The sequence below is a fragment of the Osmerus eperlanus genome, chromosome 24 (genome assembly GCF_963692335.1).
Source record: "Osmerus eperlanus chromosome 24, fOsmEpe2.1, whole genome shotgun sequence".
NCBI classification, from domain to species: Eukaryota; Metazoa; Chordata; class Actinopteri; order Osmeriformes; family Osmeridae; genus Osmerus; species Osmerus eperlanus.
The window spans coordinates 8,074,980-8,090,708 of NC_085041.1; the positions used below are offsets into that span (position 1 = coordinate 8,074,980).

The following is a 15,729-nucleotide window of genomic DNA, read 5'->3' on the forward strand; positions in this document are numbered from 1 at the left end:
CGGTGTTTCTGATTGAGTGACCGAACCTGTTTGGATGTTTTACAGCGCGACATCCACCTGCGCGAATGCTATTTTCAACTTAAAACCTCAACTTAGACTTTGATCCTCCAACACTGCACCAATAATACATTTACATTTATCAGACGCTCTTATCCAGAGCGACTTACAGTAAGTACAGGGACATTCCCCCGAGGCAAGTGCCTTGCCCAAGGACACAACGTCACTTGGCACGGCCGTGAATCGAACCAGCGACCTTCTGATTACTAGGCCAGTTCTCTAACCGCTCAGCCACCTGACTCCCAATAATACCACACCACCGCCACAAACACACACCCGCTATATTTCCTTCTGCCTTTATACACGTGTCAGACTGTGTTCATCTTCACACCAGTCAGACCATCTGACCACCCTCTCGTACAGCGCTGAGTCACGCAGGTAGTCTACCCAGGTTACCCTCCTGATCCCTCTGAACATGTGGGATGGAACCACAGATAAGACACACCATGCTGACACTCCCAGACTTGACCTATGAATCTTGCACTCACCACTACCATATGTAACACTTTACTGGTCAAAAACAAATAAAAGATAACCTTTGCCTGTTTCTGAATTGCAAACTTGTGTAACTCACCTGTTCATGTGTAATTGTGGTAGCACACCCAGACAGATAATCAGGCATAATCAGGTGTAAAAAGTTAGATGAGCATGATCATGTTCCACACTTTAGTTTATTTTTGGGATAGACAATCTTGACAAAGCAGTTGTTTTGTATTTAATGAAATTGAAGGTCAAACATGCTGAGTTGCCACACAGAACATCTGGTTTTATGTTTCATTTCAGGTTGAGAAACTGATGACTGGTAAGTACCCATTGTGTAATACAGACATGTATGCCTATTGGTATTGAATGTTCAAAATATTACATAAATCCCCAAATGCAGTCATAGCAATTGTTGAAGGAAACTAAAAAGACTACTGTGTTTTTTCCTCTGGAGCAATGCCAATGTTATTTCCCCCAAATTTGTTGATGCATTATGCCAATGTGTCCTCATCCAGGGGTAAATAACAGGATAAAGAGAAATGCAGAAGTGAAGAACTATAGCTGGTATACTGTGGTGCCACCGTGTCAATGCTAATATCAAAGGCCTTGTCAGGCTGTAAGGTAGGAAAGTACCTTAGAGAAGAAGTCAAAAGAATGAAAACAATAATCACAGGTTGCTTTCATTCTGTTCAGTAAGAAACCTCAAAGAAATCCGCACTTCATCGTTTCGAAAGTGAAGTCCGAGAGTGTCCCGCCCACTTTCTGATAATATCCAATCAGCGGCCATCACAATTTGTCACTTGCCATTCTATAATGTTATTGGAGGATGGCTGATTAGCTCAATTGCCATGGGCTTACTAGTAGACCCAAATGCAGTACAAAGCAACACAGGATGAAGGGATCGAATCAGGGGTATTTAATGACAGGGTAGGGGAGTGAGGAAGGCAGGACAAGAGGCTATAGGCAGGGAAGGCAGGCAGGTGGGAACTGGGGAGAGGAAGCACGAACACAACAACAAACGATCTGGCGGCGAGTGGATGGAGAACCTGAGTACCGACGCTGCGGGGTGATGATGAGCCACAGGTGTGAAAGTTGGGCAGGTGGTGTAGAAGACGTGTACTGGAATCACAGGAGCCTGGAGCCAAGCCTATCCTTGTGCGCACACAGAGGCTGACAGGGGAGAACAGGAAACACAATGGGAGAGGGAAACACAAGGGGAATAACTCGAGGCACAGTCGAGACCGGGACATATGCATGCACCACCGTAGCACAATCAGTGTTAGTGTCTTTATTTTGTATGTTGTGAATTGTAATTGTTTTGCTGATATTAGATAAGAATGTTGAGAATTGTGCAGATACTATACTGTTGGTGTGTTCCAGCATCACAAAACTGTACTGTCTGATAATAACTGACTTTCCACACCTGTCTGACCTCCTTGGGAATTAAATCCTTTTACATTTACTTTTTACACTCACGTTGTCACACATCCGGCTCAGACACTGTGACAAAGTATGAGGAGGATATGCCAAGGGTCGATGATTTACAAAATAGTTTATTAAATGACTAAAGAAACTTCCAGCGACATAACCAATGATGTGTCAGTCAGTAGATCAGCTGTGTAGGTGGGTGGTGGATGAGTGAGTGTGTAACCAGGGTGTAGAAACAAACAGTCCAAAATGCCAACAAATAAACAAAACATGTGGCTTGGAAAAGGGTCTCCTAGATGTCTGTGACCAGCGTTCTTAGAAAAGGGACGGGACACGTTGGGTCCGAAGACACAGGGAGGAGACCGTCACACACATAATGTTTCTGTCAGTGTTCAAAGCTCAGGTCTTCAAGACATCAAACATCTGTAATGGAACCGATCTAGACCTTTATGAATGACCTGCATTTTGCCCCAGATGTATTTAGAAGAAGCAAGCCATTGTTTCACCGACTTCATGTTTCTCCACAATGACGCTACTGTGAAATATAATTTGTCTAGTTTAAAACAAGACTCCCATTTTCAGTTCATGATCTCGTGCTGAGCTTTGTGAGTGTCTTATTGATAGCTGTTGATAGATCAGCTCAAAGCTTGGTCTATATTTCCAGGCAAATCATGTCTACAATGATTTGATACCATGCTAATTTTGACGGGGAACATTTTGATGCCTTCAATACTTTGAGCAAACCTTAAAATGTTCTGTGTAACATGCAGTAAAGGTCACATACTCGATCTCTCACACAGAACATATTGCAGTTCTATTCACATGGTATTAGGGTAATGTCATTTAATCTCCAATCCATCTCATGTGTGAATCTCTGTATATTACTTTTAAAGGCCACAGCCTACAATGGGCACTTGTATTTGTGTATCCAGACGGCCAGGCTCGTCACAGTCTGCCTAAGGTGATGCTACATAGACTGCTCAGCTGCCAGTGAAAACCAATACTGCCGTTCATACAGAGGTCTTTTTGATATCTAAGGACACTGCTGAATGTCTGGTGCCGGTATTGGTTTATTATTCATCTCTCAGACCCTTAGCAACGGAATAAATACACATTTTTAGATTCTGCTGAAGCATCACTTCCTCGTTTTCCCCCCCTGTATGTTGGTGAGTCACTAAACTGTGATGGTAGTGCATCTGTTGCTGGGTTCATCCTTCTCCATACTGTTGTTATAAGAACATTCTGGCCCCTGCAAGAACACAAAGAGTGGTTGTGTAGTTGTTCAGAACCATTTTGGGATCTAAGGAGGACATCGGGAACTTGTTCTATATAAAAGCAAAAGGGATTCTGACTGACAAAATAAAACTCAAGTATCGGCAATATCCAACTTCATATCCATGCCTTGATATGCCCTTCATATCAACCTGTCACTTATGTAGGCTTAAATAAAAGCTACTCTTTAAAGTCAGCCTTTGTTGAGGCCTTTGTTTTGCAGAATGTGAATGGAAGACAAATTCAATTCTCTTTAATATTGCCTCAACATCTAAGGACATTATATCTGCATACAAATGTAGGCAAACCAATTTAAATCGGCGCAGAAAAATGACTGAACGTGCCTTAACAGAGGATCCTGTCAGGCCTCTGGATGAAATACTGTTTGAAGTGCTCCGCGTTTCATTATCTAGCATCCATCTCCATGTTTCTGCGCCTACTTACTCCTGCGGCAGGTCGTACCAGGTGAAAGAACTACAGCATGTGTTTCCAATGAGACTGTGATATGAACGTCTTGCCTATCTAGCGAGCCAAACATCCGCCTTCCATTTCTCATTCAATGTTTCTCACCCTTTATTTATGCCTGTGTGGATAACGAGGGCTGTTTGATGTGTGGGAGACATGAGGTGAGTGAAAAGATTTACTTCTTTGGGAGGAGGAAAGGAGTCAAGTTTGCATGTGTGCCAGTTCCAACTTTTTCTTTCCCCACTAGGATGCCCATTAAACCAGCACCTCGAATGCTAATTTGTTTCTGACTCCGTAGTTCCAGATAAGGTTGTTTTTCGGCATAATTGTTGGTTTTCACATATCTGTACACAATCCCATTGTATTCCGAAGTGGTACTGCTGAGAGTGCGTGAGTTGTCTCTCATGTGCATCTGTGTGTCTTTCTCTCAAAAAACTCAAGTCAACACAACCCTAAAAGATCCAAGTTAAAGCCCCGATCCGAGGAGACCTTTGAAAAGGCTTGTGCCCGTGAAGAAGGAAGACAACACTTTGATTTGCAGCCGTGCAGCCTGAGAGCAATGGACTGGAGACTCTCAAGGCAGTGGGAGAGGGCTGTGTAGAATGTATGGAAGTGCAAGAGAGGTGAGTGGTGCTTGTTCCCCCCCCCTCCCTTTTTTTTACTTCTTCTCTTTCCCTGTAAAACAAAGGATGCATAGGCTATAATGAGGAAGTTGGGTTGTGGGGGGGGGGGGGGGGGCGTTTTACGTCAGTCATTTATTACTCCTCTGTTCCCTAGAGGTGAGAACTTTGCCAGCCATTGTTTTGGAGAAAGCTTTAGGCAGCCAGCTTGTAGGATTTTGTGTTTCAGAATTTACAGGAAGGATTCAAGTACAGGGCAGACAGAGAGAGGGAGAGAGAGAGAGAAGGAGACCCACACCCCGAACACCAAGGCCCCAGGACAAAGAAGATGAATCGTCTGATGTGCGCCCTTCTTCTAATTGGATGCCGCTGCTCCACAGTGGAAGGCTCAGGTAAGTTTTTTTTTTATGAATTACTGCTTTTCTATCTGAAAAAGATTATAGCTTTTAGTTTAGTTAACAATGACATACAAGCCTGCTCACACCCAGGATTACATGGAGTGATGGTGGCCTCTTCATAGTAATACATTACAAATGTGACATCACGCTCAGGAATACAATATAGTTCATTAAACCTCACATGTACAATACGCAAGCTTAACCACTTGTGTAAAATTGTGTTCAGTCTTTGTACTTTTGCTTCACGTATTATCATTGAGTCACTGAAAACAAAAGGCTAACCATGGCTACTTTTGCCACTGTACCATTATTAGGATCAAGTAACCCCTATATATTTTCTTTATGGGAACCAGTAACTTCAGTTTATTGCCTGCTGCTTCTCAAGCTGCACATTGTTTGATCTCTGAGTAATAATCTCTCACCAGTGCTGCTGGTGTCTGTGAGGGACCTTGCCTCGTGTCGCTTTTATAATTGTCCCCCAATCAAGCGCTCCTGCAGCTATAAAAGAATCCCCTTTTACGAGCAGCCAGCCAAGGGTAGCACTGGTCTTGAGAAGAAAGCTCAGCACAGCTGCGTGTAAAGTTACATGTTACGTCATCAACGCTCCCCACTCATTCTACTTATTGATCCAGATTTATGGGATAATTCACCGTCTATTTGGGTGGATGTGAGCATCTCCCTGCGCCATAGATGTGACCGAGCCAAAACAGATCAACGACATCATGGTGCTATGGAGTTAGCTTGGCTGATTATTCTAGCAGTTCTGTCTTTCAGTTACTGTCAATGTCCGTCTCTCACTTCTTTCTTTTTTCTTTTCATTTTACTCTCCACGTTTTGCTCTCTTTGTCTCTCTCTTTCCTTCCCTCTCAATCGGTCCTCAAGTCTTCCTCGCGATAAACACACAATTTCACCCTTTCGGTCTCTGCACGTTCTCTCCTCTTTGCTCTCTGTAATGTGCGTATCTCTCCTGATCTCCCGCAGTCTCTTCCATCTCTATCTGTTCAAACTGCCCTTGCAATCAAGATCAAAAGACAGGAAGAGGGATATTCCCTCTCTATGAGAAGGGGATGTGTGGTCTACACCACCCACATCTCTGGTCTGACAAACCTGCACCTAAACATTTCCTCTGAGCTATAATCTAGAAACACGATCTGGTCAAACCACTATAATTCACACAAGCTATCCAGCAGACGCCAGTTTGTTGGAAGCTGTGAAATACAGGATGTACATTTGGGCCCACTTTCTGCAGAGTGTATGGAGTATCTCTTGAAGCAACTACTGTAAGATGTTTGATGTGCGCGTTTGCAGTTGTGTGTGAAACCCGACATGCACATGTGTTTCCGTAGGAGTACACTCCTGTCACAGATACAGACTTGAGTGGTGAACGTTTTTCCTTCGTCGTGGTGGGTTCAATTCAATTTATGAGCCATCGAAGTCACACAAAAAAATCCCTCCCGACTTTTGTAAAAGAGTTATCACGCAAGAGAGAGTAAAAAGAGGACCATAATAACCTGCAGCTATTTTGAGTTAAGAACAGTCACCTTTGCCGACATAAGCCAGCCTTTCTCCTCCGACTGAGCAATCCTGACAATGGACAGACGTGTCTCCACAAGATCGGAGGCTCGCGTGTCTGCTCTGGTATTTGGGTCTGCATGGTGCGGCCACGTTATGGGAGGCCCCTGTCCAAGAAGCCCCTCCGATTCCCCTGTTTTTATTAGCTTGATCACGTGACTACAATGACCACAACCCACCACTCTCCACTGATGACTCACTGGCACTGGCAGACAAGTAGATCTACCACAGAAGCTGTCTACTGTGACTAACGGCAGTCCTGCTCCCTACTGTTTCAGGAAAATCATATTTTCCATAGGTTTTATAGAGAATGAAGATCTGGAGTATACATGGAGAGAATGCTGCAGTGATGCATTGGGATTTAAATCCGTTTGGGTGTACTTTAAAAAAAGGATTATTAGATTTTGGCCTCTAACTGAACAATCCTGGCTTCACTTTGTTTTAATCAACAGTTGTTGTGTTTGTGTGAAGTAAAATTAACAGGATGTGTCAACCCCAGGCGATCTCGACTACCTCACAAATGACAAATGTATACTTCCCCGACAAAAAAACTGCAAGTTTGGTTGATAATGGAGTCAAGAGGTATTTTTACAGGCATATACATAGTTAGTGAAGAAAATTGAAATATGACCCTAGCATGAAATCCAGAGCACATCATGACTCAATCATAATATTCCTGAGAATAAAACCGTTGGACCCTTTTTACACACTAAAATCTTTTTTCCAGGGGGGAAGAGAGAAATGAAAAAGCAGTGATTGTGATTTGCATTGTGTCGAATGCCAACACCAATTGGGCAGCCAATTTTTTTTCTCAGTCAAATCAACTGGTGCATAAAAATACCCATTAGAGCATTTCCCACATCAAAGGGTATTTCAATTTCTATGACACCCAATTTTTGAGAAAGCGACAAAAGAGAGGGAGAGAAAATGAATCCAGCCTTTTAAAACAAACGGGGACGGTACATTGCAAATAAAAAATGAAAGAGAAGAGAGATCACTTCGACGTGTGGGGAACTATACGTGAGCTTGTGTGGTCCCTGCTTTCCCCCCAATTTTCTCATCCTTTCCCTCTCTCTATTTCGCTCTCTCTCCCCTTCTCTAAGCCTATGAGCTGGCTGTGGCCTTTGCCGGCAACACACCCTAAGATTTAAAAGGCTGGGCTGAAGGTTTGGGGAGGCACACTCTCTCTCTCTCTCTCTCTCTCGTCCTAAGTACTGGGTGTGGAAGCTCCTTTTCGCCCAGGCTCCAGGGTAGGGATGCAGGTGTCACAGAGCTGGGCCCCCAGGCTGTGGATGCTCCTTCTGGGCTTTCTGCTGCTCTCCTCTGGGGGCCTCGCGGAGGACCAAGGTGAGGAAACAGCAGGGCCATTGTCCCTGGTTGTAACATTAGAACAGTGTGGGTGAAAGTACAGAAGGATGGGCTGACACAGGTGAACCTTTTGGGGCGGTGAGTAAGTGGTCAGGTGTGTGTGTGTGTGAAGAGGTTGTGTGTGTGTGGTTTGTAGGGGGAGGGAATGTATGTGTTTAACTGTGTGAGTGTGTGTCTGTGTGTGTGACTGACCAGTGTGTGTTTCAGACCCGGCTTGTGTAAAGTGTTATGACACACTGGGATGGATGGACTGTTTGTCTTTCCGTTGTTTTGGTGTGCAGCGTGGTGGAATGTTCTTTTCTACTTCCTGCTAAACCATCGGCCCGGTCTTCCAGTCCACCCACAGTATCCTAGTCAAGGTGTCTTTATTTCGCTAACCTTTTTCCTGACAGCTCCTCAGATCTGTTCCGCATAGCTTGAGGCCACGCCGTTTCGTAGGTGCCAAACCAAGACGCACGGATGTCCAACTTGACACCACATTTCTTTTTTTTCTTCTTGTTTTCTCTCACTCTCACTTTCTCTCCTTCTCTCTTTCCTTAATCTCTCTCGAGCAGCAGAGCAAGAGAAGGAGCCGGCCTACTGGAACTCTCAGGCCAAGGAGACCCTGCAGGCGGCGCTAAGGCTCCGCCCCCGGGCACACCGCGCCAAGAACATCATCCTCTTCCTGGGGGATGGTAAAGAGCCGGAACCGTTCAACATACGATAACCAGATGGTGCTCATGTCGAGCATGGCATTGTCTGGAACTGTGCATTTTCCCCCTGCCTCACAATACGATGTGTGCTTACAACTTAGAGCTGTGATACTTCTATCTGCTGCGATCTTGCTAGTATCTGATTTCTTTGTCAGTTTGGAAAAGGGATGTCTTGACTCGCAAAATCAACAGAGCTGAGTTTAATGTGTTAGCTGTCCAGCACAGGCACGTGTCCAATGGATGTTTTGAAATATTTTAAAACGGTTCAAGGACCCTGACTGAGACATATGCTCAATGAATGGATGAATCAGAACGATGGGTCATTCCATTGATGGTAAAGAGAAACCTGTTTCATCTTGAGGTCCAATTTATATACTTCTGAATAGTTATGTTAGTCATATGAAAAGGCACAGTATACATGACCAGTGTGGTTGTAATATGCTGTTAGACATTCACTTCTTTCATTGCTTGTTTAATGTTTTTCACCTCGGCGTCAGAACCAATGAAGGTTGAAGCAGACTTCCTTAAAATATAAACTACCCGAGGTTTGTAGGAGTTCAGCTGCAACAAAGTACATTTGTCAACTCATTTGTCAATCAGGAATGGGGGTGTCGACGGTGTCAGCCGCGCGAATCCTGAGAGGCCAGATGGAGGGCCACCTGGGAGAGGAGACGGTGCTAGCCATGGACAGCTTCCCTTACCTGGCCCTCTCGAAGGTGGGATCCCCTCTGAACCCTTGGGTTAGATTAGATTTAGATTCGATTTTTATTGTCATTATAAAAAAATTTAAAAAACAATGAAAAACAGTTTAGCAACTCTTAATGGCAATAAACACATGATAGCAAAAACATGAATAACAGTAAAGATACCCACACTAAGGTTGTTTGCTAATGTCACAAGAGGGACTGAGAGGAAAGATTAGTGTAGAAATCAAATGGTGTCGGGCCACCTCGAGGTGGGGGTGTGTTTTTTTTGTGTGTGTATGCTTGACATGGTTTTCAAACTTTTTTTTTTCCAAACATGTTGCTTCTTGTCTCATTCCTCCTTGTTTCAGCTCTGTAAAGTCCTCTTTGTGCGGCATGGGAAAATCTTTTTTTTTCGCTTATGTTTTTGCAATAGAAACAATTTGGATATTATGGTTGAGAGTGAGATTAGGTGTTTGGTCAAAAAAAGGTTTATGACACAGCATAATCTTCTGTTTTCACATTTCAGTCACAATATATGGGCATGCAAACTTGGTCTAGACTAGTCTAAGTTCCTTTCCAGCAGCATTTTCAATCATATTCTAACAATTATTTACATTACTTTATCCTTTTTACAATTGTACATTTGATGAAGAAGCTGTTCTTGAGGATTCCAACTGAAATGGACAGCAGACCTCATAGGTTTGCAGTAATGTTTTGATGCTTTTTGTGATTGTGTTTTGCTTCCCAGACGTACAGCGTAGATAAGCAGGTAGCGGACAGTGCAAGCACGGCTACAGCGTACCACTGTGGGGTGAAGGCGAACGCTAAAACGCTGGGCCTCAGTGCTAATGCGGTAGCCTATGAGTGCAACACTACCTTCGGCAATGAAGTATACTCTGTATTACGGCGTGCCAAAGCACAAGGTATGGTGTACTTTAGCACACTTTCAATAACAGACACTAATCTGATAATAACGGATATACTGTCAAAGTATGCAAAAGAAAACAGAAATTTGCTAGAACACAACTACAGATACAGTTTGGCACCTGGCAACTTGGCCCTTTGGCAGTGATGCACATTCACACAACCATAATTAGAGATACGATAATGAATGTTTGATTTTCTTCTGACTGACACGCACTCTTTGTCAGCCTGTCCTTGAATGACAGTCATTATAAGGAAGTGCATGAAGTGTGATTACACTATTATCTCCTCTAGAGCACCGCTCTAAGCTCATCTCATCCCTGATATAGATGGAAATCAATCACAAGATTACAAAGGATGGACTTTAGTGTCACAGACATATCTCTGCCAGCTATCAGGCATTGTATGGGCTTGGTGCATGTCTGTGTATGTGCGTTTGTTTGTTGTGTATGTGTGTGTGTTTTGCCTGTCAAGTGTTTGGTGTTTCCTCACAGGCAAGTCCGTTGGCATCGTGACCACTACGCGCGTCCAGCACGCATCCCCTGCAGCCGCCTATGCACACTCCGTGAGCCGCAGCTGGTACAGTGATGCCGACATGCCCTCCGGTGCCCGCCGACAGGGCTGCGTTGACATCGCCACCCAGTTGGTCACCAACGTTGATATTGACGTAAGACTTTTTTTCTTTTTTGTCTCGCTTTCTCTACATCACACACACACACACACACACACACACACAGAGGAACACATTTAAATAAAGCAGACTGGTTGGTTAATAGTTATCATTTTGGCTACTTCTTGTTCTTTCCCTCTACTGTTGACTATTGTCAGCTTCTTACGATATCCTTGCCCTGATAGGTGGTGCTGGGTGGGGGGAGGATGTACATGACTCCTAAAGGAACTCCAGATCCGGAGTACCCTACCTCCTCTTCAAGGAAAGGAGATCGCAAGGACAAGAGGAATCTCATCGATGTCTGGCTGAATGCCCAAAAGGTAAGCTTCTATTTGGTTCTCCATATTGTAAAAACTTGATACTGCAGCCTTTTCTCAGATATTTGTCCTTTTCAGAACAAGAAATCACAGTATGTTTGGCATAGAAAACAGTTTGACGAGGTCAATGTGAAAACAACAGACCGGCTCATGGGTATAGTACTTATCTTATGTACTGGAAACTCGTAATGGAAATACTTGCATGCGTGTACAATCTGCAGTCAGAAGAAATATCTGCACAAACAAATATTCAAAATGTAAAATTCAATGAAAGATCTCATCTTGCCTCTCTAGGTCTCTTCGAGCCCAAGGACATGCGCTTTGAGGTGTTCCGGAACATCTCTCGAGACCCCTCCATCGTGGAGATGACAGAGAAGGCCATCCAGATTCTCAGCAAGAACCCTAGAGGCTACTTCCTGTTTGTGGAAGATGAGTACTATTTACACTACTGTATAGTCTGTACTAGTATACTGCACAATACTATACTAGTGTACTACTTAGAATGCTCTAAGCAAAATGGAAGACAATTGTACTCCACGTTTTAGTTATCATAATATAGAGTAGATTCATTAATACTGACTTTACGTTGATGTGGGTGTTTTTTTTCCAAGAGGGAGAATCGACCACGGGCATCACGATGGCATTGCCAAGCTTGCGCTAACCGAGACGGTGATGTTTGACCAAGCAATCAGGCGCGCCTCGCGACTCACCAGGGAGTCTGACACGCTCACCGTCGTTACGGCGGATCACTCGCATGTTTTCACCTTCGGAGGAAACACCCAACGTGGGAACCCCATCTTTGGTATGGCCCAGGACACAGCGGCATAAAGGCCCTGTGAAGTGATTACTAAATAAGTGACATGGTCATGTGAAATCCCAGTTGAGGGTCATCCTCTTACACAAAGGTGGTGAACATTATCTTCACAAGCAAAGGAATATTTCACGATGCTGAAAATCAAGTCCGTTTTTTTTTCTTAACCAACCTTCCATCCAATCTTTGGGACTTTATGGGCACGGATTGAATATGGAAATGATCATATTTGATTTACAGTTTCAAAAATCCTCATGAAAAGGGGGAGGGGTGCATGCAGACTTAGTTGTGGTAATCTGGGATGAATATACAAAAAAGTGTATTTGTTTTATTGGTGGAAAATATGGTTGCTGAAATGACGTCACCTCATCTGTAGACCTTGCCTTGAAAAGAGATGTTTAAGGAAATGTTTAAAACCTGACCCTTTTAGAGAAGAAATGTACAAATCACGTTCAAGCTATATTCCATGACAAGCCAAATGCTGAAGATAATCACAAGTTGTGCTGATATTAAGCAGTAACGTACATCCTTGAGTGTGATATTGTTTAAATAAGATGCCATTGGTTAACAAGCCAACAACAGATGTTCCGCCACTAGACTGGGACTGGACTTGCCAAGCAGCACAAACGTTTTCCTGCACTCTAGCGACTAAGGGTTGTTAATGTAAGCGGAGTGATGCATGTTTAGTTAAAAGCAGTGCTGTTATGGCGAAATATCAGCACTCGTGGAATGCCTCTTGTCAAATCAAATTACTTGGTCAAAACTAACTGTTGCATAAATTGTGTACATATTGTAGAGAATATTTGCTTTAGTGGGACAAAGATGGTGAAGATCAACAGGAAATGTTAGGGAGAGAGAAAGGGGAGGACATGAAGGATTGGGCCAGGGCTGGATTCGAACCCAGGTCCCCGCACACTTCACTGGTGAGCCAACTATACAGAGTATTTAAGGGGCAGGTAAAGGCAAAAAAGCGAAGCAATCTTTTTTGTTGTGTCTCTTTGTGCTGAGGTAAGCATGTCTACTAAAATGTCTACTATTCAACCGACACCCACAAACATTGAGCATTTCTTTTCAGGTCTGGCACCAAAGCAAGCGGACGACAAGATGCCATTTACAAGCATCCTGTATGCCAACGGTCCTGGTTATGTGCATGTGAACGGTACCCGAGGAAACATCACTCTGGTAGATTACTGTGAGTAATGGGTGGGGATATCATATGAGTCAGCGCTGTCTTATCACCAGTTATAACCTCCAACGTCGTGGGTCAGGGACGGACTGGGAGTAAAGATAGGCCCCGGACTTTGATCCAGACCGGCCCTCCGGCCCAAAAGTGCTTCGGCCCACCGGGAATTCTCCCGGTGCTCCCGATGGCCAGTCCGCTACTGTCGTGGGTTATGGTACTAGAGTTTACGACTGTGAATGGTCTGTGTATCTGTTTTTGTTGACCAGTATGTGCTCTTAAACTGTTTACATCATCAGCAACCCTCTTTCTCCTCAGATGATGAGGAGTACATGCAGCAGGCTGCTGTACCCCTGGACTCTGAGACCCACGGAGGGGAGGACGTGGCCATTTACGCCAAGGGCCCCATGGCCCACCTTTTCCACGGGGTGAAAGAGCAGAACTACGTGGCCCACGTCATGGCCTACGCCGCGTGTCTGAAACCCTACACCGACTGCCCCCCCAAGCCACCCTCGTCCGAGGGCCACGGGCACCCCTTCCCTGGGCTGCTTCTCAGTCTCAGCGTCCTCCTGTTGCTCCTGTTTAGATGACTGCGCACACACACATACACACGCGCTCTCTGTCTCGCACGCACGGCTCAATGTGGGAGTGTTTCTTTACAAAAAGGTACTCTTATACAATCAATTGTGAAATCGAAGTTCCAGTGTATCATTAATCTCTAATTGATGAATGAATAGCAGATGACTGAGAAGTGTATCTGGTTAACAGAACCATTGTAATCATCATGACTCATTACTGCAGTACACTTCTCCCATCTTTATCATTGAAACTTATTTTCCAAGAAAATGCTTTTAGTAGCTGATCAAGTGGACCTGCATCAGAGCACATATCACATTGTTTTTGTTCGGAAATGTATTCAAACACTTGCTCATAACTGTTTCACAAAGCACAGTTAACAAGAGAAAATCACGTTTACCTCAGCATTGCAGAAGGTTGATGAACTTTTTTTTATGGTCTTTGAAGCTTGTGTGCTGACCTCTGTGTCACCAACTTGATGAAGCTGTCTTTTTCAGATTGTACATACATATATATGCCAATTACCTTTATACTCCTTTTCTATGTGTGTTTTTTTAATGAATGTATTTTGTATGAACATTTTTATTGTGTATTTTTATACCATCTGTTACCAAATGTTTGAATATGTATAAAATGTAAAAACAAAAACATTGTTTTGCTTTGCAGTGCTTTGACATCTGAGTCAGGCATCATAAAACAATACCAAATGTCATACATGTATTCTGATGTTACTGAAGAAAGCTCAAGTACTCTGTTGAGAATTTAGCACCCTTGCAGTTTACTCAACGTATTCCTCAGGCTACATTACTAATTCAGAAACATTTCCTGACTAGACCATCTTTTATGAGCAGTAATAGAGTACAGAGTACGGATTATTATCTAATCAGCAGTATATACATTTTATAATGTCAATTTGCAATGAAAGGAACTCCTGATTCAGTGGTTTAATGGTTGATTGTTCTGGATAAGTGTTGCAGTGCTTTGACATCTGAGTCAGACATCATAAACAAAACACCAAATGTCATAAAGAGAAAGAAACATGCAGCCAATAGAATATCTCGGAACCAACTACGCCATTGTGTAAGCTTGACATTTCCTGGTCACAAATATGCAAACTGAATCTGCAGATACTGAAATCATATAGTAAATAGGCCAATGTGTGTGACCAATGTGTCTGTGAAAGCTAAGAATGTTAAGATTGATAATCAGAACTGAATTGGTGTGCCACACTAACAATCATACTTTATTTGTACAATAAAGCATAATACAATTGCTTTAACAAATGGATTTTAGTTTACATGCAATAAATGTCATAGATTTTAAACACAAACATTTTTTTTTACTAAAAGAAAATATACACAAAGTAAGGGATAATGCCCGACGAGGTGTACAATATCACCTGATAATGGACGATGCGGAAGCGTGAACCGGTTGCTTCCGCGGAGTCCATTATCAGGTGATATTGTACACCTCGAAGGGCATTATCCCGCTTATACCATGGTCACTTGCCAACGATTTTTTTTCCAAACATTAATTTATGTTTTCATGTGTTTTGCAATAGAAATCTAACGTTTTTTAACCTTAGCCAACTCTAATATTTTATAGACCGCTCAGCTCATAGAACCAACACCGGCTTTCCTTTGGATGAGCTATTAGCCCGAAAGCTAACGTTATGCTAGCAAGATTAAAAGGCAATGTTCAGGTGTCCAATATCACCTGATAATGGACTCCGCGGAAGCAACCGGTTCACGCCTCCGCATCGTCCATTATGGGCATTATCCCTTACATCATGGACACCCCTGCAGCCAATCAGAATCGAGTATTCACCCAGACCATGGTATAATATAGAATAATAGAGAGAATGAATTCATAGTTAATAACTCAAGTTAATAACTATAACTCATAGATAACTTAGTTATCTTCCATACACCAATTTGGTGTGATCTCTTACTTCTGTTACCACCATGTTGTTGTTGTTATCAACCATTTTCCCAGAAAAAGTGTACCGTATTTTATGGAGCGCATTTTTAACAATGCACTAACTAGCTGACTCTGCAGACTCCCATTGGCTACTTTTTTAATGTATTACTTTAATGACCACATGAACACCTTTATTGGGAACTATCACTTTAAAGTGATAAAACTTTAAATTGATAGGCCACAGGCCACACAAACTTGAATTTATGCAAGATATTCACAATTATCAAGCA

General features: G+C 43.1%; 1 protein-coding gene across 5 annotated transcripts; it reads left to right on the top strand.

Annotated features, from left to right (window-relative positions):
* The first annotated feature begins 3,725 nt into the window (after positions 1 to 3,725).
* Positions 3,726 to 14,563, top strand: alpi.1 (alkaline phosphatase, intestinal, tandem duplicate 1). 5 transcript variants are annotated; one of them, XM_062450736.1, is made up of 13 exons: positions 3,726 to 3,866; positions 3,953 to 4,328; positions 4,540 to 4,717; positions 8,218 to 8,337; positions 8,956 to 9,071; positions 9,790 to 9,964; positions 10,460 to 10,632; positions 10,821 to 10,955; positions 11,031 to 11,106; positions 11,247 to 11,381; positions 11,563 to 11,754; positions 12,839 to 12,955; positions 13,262 to 14,563. In XM_062450736.1, exons 2-13 carry the CDS (start codon positions 4,308 to 4,310, stop codon positions 13,531 to 13,533), a joined length of 1,710 nt encoding a protein of 569 aa, XP_062306720.1. In that variant the 5' UTR covers positions 3,726 to 3,866; positions 3,953 to 4,307; the 3' UTR covers positions 13,534 to 14,563. The 5 variants fall into 5 exon arrangements, with proteins under 5 accessions (XP_062306720.1, XP_062306722.1, XP_062306723.1 ...); XM_062450738.1 differs by having other exon boundaries at positions 3,732 to 3,866; positions 4,147 to 4,328; XM_062450739.1 differs by having other exon boundaries at positions 3,736 to 4,328; positions 4,555 to 4,717.
* Positions 14,564 to 15,729: the final 1,166 nt, after the last annotated feature.

What these genes read in the sequence shown, in the direction of transcription:
- alpi.1 (XM_062450736.1), top strand. Translation starts at nt 4,308, where the DNA reads ATGTATGGAAGTGCAAGAGAG. An exon ending in CTACTTCCTGTTTGTGGAAG is followed by an intron (nt 11,382 to 11,562) that starts ATGAGTACTATT and finishes TTTTTTTTCCAA; the next exon opens with GAGGGAGAATCGACCACGGG. An exon ending in CATCACTCTGGTAGATTACT is followed by an intron (nt 12,956 to 13,261) that starts GTGAGTAATGGG and finishes CTTTCTCCTCAG; the next exon opens with ATGATGAGGAGTACATGCAG.